Source organism: Spinacia oleracea, chromosome 5, assembly GCF_020520425.1.
Source record: "Spinacia oleracea cultivar Varoflay chromosome 5, BTI_SOV_V1, whole genome shotgun sequence".
In the NCBI taxonomy this organism is placed as follows: Eukaryota; Viridiplantae; Streptophyta; class Magnoliopsida; order Caryophyllales; family Amaranthaceae; genus Spinacia; species Spinacia oleracea.
The window spans coordinates 15241572-15248709 of record NC_079491.1 but is presented as its reverse complement, the minus strand read 5'-3'; the positions used below and the strand labels follow the sequence as shown (position 1 = coordinate 15248709).

The 7138-nt window shown below is 36.4% G+C and overlaps 1 protein-coding gene across 3 annotated transcripts; it reads left to right on the top strand.

Annotated features, from left to right (window-relative positions):
• Positions 1-213: 213 nt before the first annotated feature.
• LOC110784612 (protein MEI2-like 4) lies at positions 214-6600 on the top strand. Of its 3 annotated transcripts, none has more exons than XM_056830342.1 (8): positions 214-697; positions 1999-2347; positions 2438-3148; positions 3774-4416; positions 4638-4722; positions 4809-4877; positions 4962-5141; positions 6042-6600. In XM_056830342.1, exons 2-8 carry the CDS (start codon positions 2050-2052, stop codon positions 6117-6119), a joined length of 2064 nt encoding a protein of 687 aa, XP_056686320.1. In that variant the 5' UTR covers positions 214-697; positions 1999-2049; the 3' UTR covers positions 6120-6600. The 3 variants fall into 3 exon arrangements, with proteins under 3 accessions (XP_056686320.1, XP_021844755.1, XP_021844754.1); XM_021989063.2 differs by having other exon boundaries at positions 214-702; positions 2023-2347; XM_021989062.2 differs by having other exon boundaries at positions 214-702.
• Positions 6601-7138: the final 538 nt, after the last annotated feature.

Sequence of the window (7138 nt, the reverse complement as noted above, 5' to 3'; positions counted from 1 at the left end):
ACAAAAACCTTTTACTCCACTTCTTATGACTTATTACAAATACGGAGTACTATTATTTGTGACTATCAAACAGTGTTTTACAAGAATTTGTTACTGTAGAATAATATTATATTTAATATAAATATAAAAAAAAGTTAATTTTATTAATATAAAATGATATCGTGTTCTCGTATTATTTTTTGTCCGAATACTCATAAGTCTTTCATGTGTCAAATCTCATCCCTTTCAACAACAAACAAAAGATAAACCCAGGCCACCTCTCCTCTCCTCACTTTCTCTCTCCTCTTCTCCACTTTCTCTCTCATTTTCCCCATTTTCTCTTTCTCTCTCTTACTTAGCCTGAACTGCCTTTCTGTTTTGTCTCCTTCCGTCTTCTCTTTTGCTTTCTCTCTCTTCTTCTTTTTCTCCTCCCTTCTTCCCTCAGTTTTCTTACAAGTACAAGTTTTTACCTGCTGCTGTTCCTGTAGATTCTTAAATTTCCCTGATCCGGGCTTTAAACCTCAAACCAATTTAATGTTTTTCAGTGGATCGCACCGGAATTAAACTCCTCTTAACTCCGGTAATTCGACGGAGTTTTCGCCGGCGTCGCGAATTTTGCAATGCAGGAGATCTCTATTTCTCTTTACTCCGTTTAACTTCCTTCGTCTCGAACAAGACAAGAATTCCATGGTTGCGGTGGTGGTAGTAGTTTAAACTTGTACGGTACGCTTTTTAATTTTTTTTTTGGTTTAATTTTGAATTATTTGTATTTATATATATATATATTTTTGATATTTTTGGGTGGTGGTTAAGTAAGAAAAAAAATTGAGAAAATCAAGTTCCGATCTATCTGTCTTAAAATTTTCTCTAGTGTCGGATTTCCATCTATAATTTTGTAAAAATGAAAATTAAATAAACAAAACTCCAATTCTTAATTTTGATTTGTTAGTCTGAAATACGGAATATTTTATTTTCGTAGACTGCTCACCTATTTATATTCCTTCCCTGTATATTATAATGACTAATTGATTGGTACTGTGCTTTAATTTTATTAATTAATTTAATTGAATCCCTTTTTTTAATTTTTTATATAATAAAGTTTTGAATTTTATCTTTCTTGACGTCTTGGTGTTTGGTTGCTGATTATGTAATTCAAAAGAGGATGAAAATTGAAGCAGTGGGTTTAAATTAAATAGTCAGAAAACGCGGAAATGGGGATTCTTTTTTATGATTATGACCCAATTAAAATTCGGTCCGCTTTCAAATTAGGTAGTAATAATCTTATAAGATACTCCGGATTTAACAATTCGGTGTAGAGAGAGCTATACAAGGTAGTGATGTAGACGGGATTTGATCCGGGTTTTTTTAATGCCGAGACTTAAAACCAATTAAACTAGTTGGCATCGAAAAATCTTATAGATATGATATGGTAATGAATTATTAATAATAAAATTGAGTAAAGTTTTGTTGCTACGCCTACCTTTTACCTGCAAAGTAGCTAATTAAGTCCTTATCTTATTTGTTGGTTCTGATCTGTATTCTCTTGTAATAATTAAAAAAAGGGTGTAATAGTTTACTATTTATATGATCTGTTGAATTATAGTCTTTCATCAACTTTGAATTTCAGTCTGGGAGGAAAAAAAACAAGTTATTCCCCAATTTTTTCTTCTTCTTGTGGAGTTCTGGGTCTTTTTGCAGAATGCAAAATTTTCAATTTTTTAAAAATTATGTTGGGTTGAGTTTGTGAAGAATTTCAGCTTGTGATATTGTTTGTACATTTTACATTTCCTTGTAAAATTAGGTTTTAGGTTCATATGAGTTAAATTATTGATCTCATTAATTGCTGGAAAATTGTGAATCTTCGGTACTAATGTAGGAATTTAATGCATGAAGTAAGGTTGAGTGTTTTTTAAGAAAAAAGAATATTGGGATTTCTTCAGAATTGTCACTAAATTGATGATATTAGCTGGAGTACTATCTTTGGGATATACTATTTCATTTTGGTTCTTGCTTGTTTAGGAGGCTACTTGATATTTGGTACAGAAACCAGGAAGAAAGAAAGAAAGAAAGATGGTTACTTTGTCATCTTTGGAGAAGATTTCGGCTGTGGGTAAATTGTCTGATTGCTTGGCAATGTCACAATCTCCAGTTCCCAGAGACCAGAAGATTGATGTAGTTGGAGAAGACGGAAACATTGGTGTGCATAGAGCTCTATCGAGATCTATGAATCAGAATAAAACGATGCGTCCTGATGTGTATTTTGATTCAACATATTGCAAAGGTGACAGACATCTTGTCGGTGTTGTCGGGGCACAAAATGAAAGCAGTCTTTTCTCCAGTTCACTCTCTGAGTTGGTTAATCATAAGCGTAAGTTCTTCTGCTACTCAATTTTTTCTTAATACCTTAGAAGTTGGTGGATGACTTGCTATATACTTATAGTAGTTTCCTCCTTTGCAGTTAGACTGTCATCCAATAAATTTGGGTCCCGCCAATCTTCTACTGTTGCTCCCCACATTGATGAGGTCGAGCCTTTTAAATCCCTAGAAGAAAGCGAAGGACAGACAATCAATAATCTTCTTCCCGATGAAGAAGAGCTGTTTTCTGGGATGGTTGATGAGATGGGTCATCTGGGTAATGCTAATGCCAGTGATGATTTGGAAGACTTTGATGTGTTTACTTACAGTGGTGGAATAGAATTAGAAGCGGAAGAGAATTTACAGGCCGGCCGGAGAAATGTGGGCTATCCTTGGGGGATTCACCAGAACCAGCAGCGACCCGTTCATGCAATGGATCATACCCAGAGGATCCATTCTACCGCGAGACTATCCAATGGGGCTATGATGGGTGATGCATCAGCTCATGAGAATTCTCGCATTTTCAATGGGTATCCATCTCCGGTTAGGATGCCATCTGTGGGCAATGAATTCGGTCTTAATGAGGCCAAAAAATCTTTTTCCCAAGCGCAGCTTGATAACAGAGGCATCCCAAATTTTCACCCCCATTCTCCTCAAATGCCGATGCATAATGTTCTTAATATGATGTCCCAGAACTCATTGGATAACGTGAATGGTTTTGCTGACGACTTCCGCTCCAGGGTATCTGAAAAAGTCAACTTGGAAAATCATCATTTGGGTTTAAATGGGCATGCTAGGGAACTCGGCGAAAGCGGTAAGCTAAAGGTTACATTATTGCTATAGCTATAAATCTATAATGCCATGTTTCTGTGTGCTTATGTTAGATATCTACTTCTGGTTGTCGTATGTAAACCACATTAAATATTGATCAGGAATACCTTTAAAGCATCGTTGGTGAATATATAGCTTAAGACTTTCATATACTACTAATTCCATTTAGCTCATGCTATTTGATACAAAAGTTATAATACTGTAGCGTGTAGTCCACTAACCAGTCTACAGAATACATCTAACTATTATCAGCTTGCAAAGCTTGGAAATCAATAATCACATTATACTGACAAGATTTGTTTATTTTGAGAAACATGTCCTCGGATGATGGTTAAATTATTTTCTTTAGGTAACCAATATCCTTCTATATTACTTTTGGTCATGATTGTGTAAAATAAAATCAACAATTTAGTTGAATATATGGTGCATTTACCATTTTTGTTTGGCTGTGTTTTCACTCCAATTTATTTATTTTTATTCATGTCATTGTTTTCTTCCTATTGGAATATTAGACTGTGGTTCTTGTGTTTGTGTGTGTGTGTTTATGTTGTGAATCTTCACAGTTTGGAACTTACAATGCGCTTGTGCTTATAATTTTCTTTTCCCAGTTTTTGGCTTTTCTCCTAGTGGAGTTCATGCACATCAGTCAATGGCAAACAAGCCTAACTCGTATCAGCAACATCATCTGAGATCCCTGCTTATGCCGAATTCCCCATCTTTTTTGAATAATAACCATACACATCACCTTGGAAGGCTCCCTGGATCTCCTGGCGCTCCACACCTTATGATGAATATGGTTTCACCAGTGCACCACCTTCAGGTGGGCTCAGCTCCTGTTGCACCAGTTATGAAGGCTTCCCTCTGGGACAGACAGCAAATTTATGCAGGAGAGTCTCATGAAACTTCTGGTTATCAGATGGGTGCCATAAGGAGTGTCGGTATTCCCGGATTTTCTGCATCGCCTGCTCGGGAAATATCTTCTCCTATTAGCTTTTCTCATGTTCATAGCACTGAGATGTCTAAAAATGCTGGGATACAATCTCCTCAGCAGATGTCTCACATGTTTCATGAGAGAAATACGATGAATTCGCTACCAACATCTTTTGGTTCTCCCAGTGAACGTGTTAGAAGAAGCAGAAATGAAACTAACTTGAGTCATGCTGACAGGAAGCATTATGAGCTTAACATTGATCGTATTATGCGGGGTGATGACAATCGAACAACACTGATGATTAAGAATATCCCTAACAAGTATGTTATTTTATATTCTAGTGGCTTTACTATAACTTTAAATAGTAAAAGAAATTCTACTTTTATGGCATCATCTAGCATATATTGTTACCAAGTTTAAATCATTCAGCTTTATCCATGTGGTTGTTTTGAGAAGTTGCTAACTAGAGTCAACTCTAACTCCCTCTACCCTATGCATTACATTGGTTTCCACTTCTTATGTAATGTTTTGGTGATGCCAGGTATACTTCCAAAATGCTTCTGGCAACAATTGACGAGCAGCATAGAGGAAAATATGATTTTATTTATTTGCCAATTGATTTCAAGGTATGGGACTCTTAAAAATCACCAGGAGCTACTAGAAAGTATTAATTGTTTGTAGATTTCTAATGGCTCACTTGTTTGATTGACAGAATAAATGCAATATGGGCTACGCATTCATCAACATGATTGACCCTGTCCAGATTGTTGGATTCCATCAGGTTTGTTTAAGGAAACTTGTGTCTAATTAATTTACATAAAGTTCTGTTTTTGTTAAATCTGAAATGGCAAAATATCTTCTGCAGACATTTGAAGGTAGAAAGTGGGAGAAGTTTAACAGTGAAAAAGTTGCATCTCTTGCTTATGCTCGAATTCAAGGAAAAGGTGCCCTTATTGCGCATTTCCAGAACTCGAGCTTGATGAATGAGGATAAACGTTGCCGCCCCATTCTGTTTCACACAGAAGGTCCAAATGCTGGTGATCAGGTTTGACAAATATTCTTTTCCATCTCCATTAGATATGTTTGTACTTCTATTCCACTTGCCTCTACATGTGATGCCTTTTATTGTACTACCCTTTCTAAAGTATTTGAATTTTTGTGGAATCTGAAGAAATAATCCATATGCTTGGTAGTTGGAACTATTTTACTCGGTCTCTTCCTTTTACCTCAACTACCCCTGTCGCCTTGTTAGATCCTCGGCACTCAGACTGTTAAATAGTTTAGAGTTCGGTTCACACTTGGCCACATACTCGTGTTTGATATGAGTTCACGAGTTCGAATAATATACCTCGGAAGCCATTTTGGTTGAGATTTCAGATTTTGAAATTCCCAGTTTCCCACAGCATGAGGAAAAGTTTTATGAAAATGACTAGTGGATGGATAAGTAACAGGTTTCAGAAAAGAATGATTGGACTGAGAATTGGGACCTCTATTATTGTTAGTCCATGGGTGGTTGGGTGGAGCAACCCAGATGTGTCAACATTTAGGTAGTTCTGAATGTAAGAGCCAGGAGTTGGTAAAGATGCCTTTTTCCATATAACTAGGGTAATAGTATTCATATAGCTTACCTAATTTAAGATAAATGATACTTCGTAATTGATGATGATTGAAGCAACTTAGTTAGCTTCGAACTCTTATACGGAGTAATATTCATAAATGGTTCTGTTTGGCTTGTTGACATTTTAGCCACCTTCAGTGATTAATTTTTTCAGATTTAGATTGTTACATGCATACTATAATTGACATCCAAGTTTCAACAAGGATACATCGGTCGTCACATTTATGGAAAGAATCCTGCACCGAATATTAGCCTACTACGTATTCGGTGTGATAAGGTTTTCCTGTATAACTGCTGCTGAATTGTTTTCTTGTTATTCTGTTGTAGGAACCATTTCCGATGGGAACCAGCTTCCGGGCAAAGCCGGGTAGGCAACAGCTGGCTAGCAGTGAAGAGGAAGAATAAGGAATTAAGACGTACGTGACTTGGAGCCCGGTGTTTGTAGGAGAAATGCTGTAAATTGTTTTTTCATGTGGCTCTGCATATTAAGACTTACCTTTTTGAAAGCACTGGTGAAGAAGACCTTGCTATTGTTAAGTAGATCGATCGAGTAATATTTTAGTCTAAAAAAAGCCTCTTCATTTCAGGTAGGAACTGAATTGGCCCTTTGTTTAAATTCTTTTTTCTTTTTCTAGAGTGCTTTTGGGGAAAGCACTTAGTAAGTATTTTCTGAAGTTTTGGGAACCAGAAATTTTGACCTAATCAGTCTCTGTGTTACGTAATGTAGCTGGGCCATTTTTGAGAATGCTGTAAATTTTTCATTGGGGGCATTTGGTTACATTTAGAGACTGGCCCTAAGACTTTTGATTACTGACATCTTTTACCTTAGGATGTAAGGCTTCTGTTGATGTTGTATGAGAATTTTCTCAGACTTTTTAATCTTGTATCCCTTACTTCGATTTTGTTGTTGAATTAATAGTCACGCGTACTAAACCAAACCGTAGTATTAAATACTACGTACTTATATAATTAACGCGATGGTAATGGTAGCTGGCTAGCTAGCTAGGTGACGATTGGCATCATGACATGGATGATGGATGGATGATGGATCTGATATTCTGATCTGCACACACTGGCAGTTAATATGCTGTTTCACATGACAAAGTATAGGTACCACAAGTACACACCTTTGGTTTGGGTGTGGAGATGGGTGTACGGGATATCTTTGGTTTTCGTCCATTAGTTATGATAGAGATATTTGAATTTTTCCAAAGGTGATGGTATAAATTGGCCTTTTCTGGTCCTTTGTCACCATGCATGATACATCTTGTTATTGTCAGTTGATTAATATGCTCTCCTTTCCCTTCATATGAATAATGCTGAGTAGGAGTACTCAATAAATACACTCTACCCCCAACTCTTTATATAATTCCGACCCATACAGCTAAGCTCATTTATGATTTTGCCACTTTTATTTATGCGTA

Bases quoted from the DNA above. Each gene is read 5' to 3' on its own strand.
- LOC110784612 (XM_056830342.1), top strand. From the start codon at position 2,050: ATGGTTACTTTGTCATCTTTGGAGAAGATTTCGGCTGTGGGTAAATTG. The intron at 4,417-4,637 runs GTATGTTATTTT...TGGTGATGCCAG, and splicing joins ATTAAGAATATCCCTAACAA to GTATACTTCCAAAATGCTTC. The intron at 4,878-4,961 runs GTTTGTTTAAGG...TATCTTCTGCAG, and splicing joins AGATTGTTGGATTCCATCAG to ACATTTGAAGGTAGAAAGTG.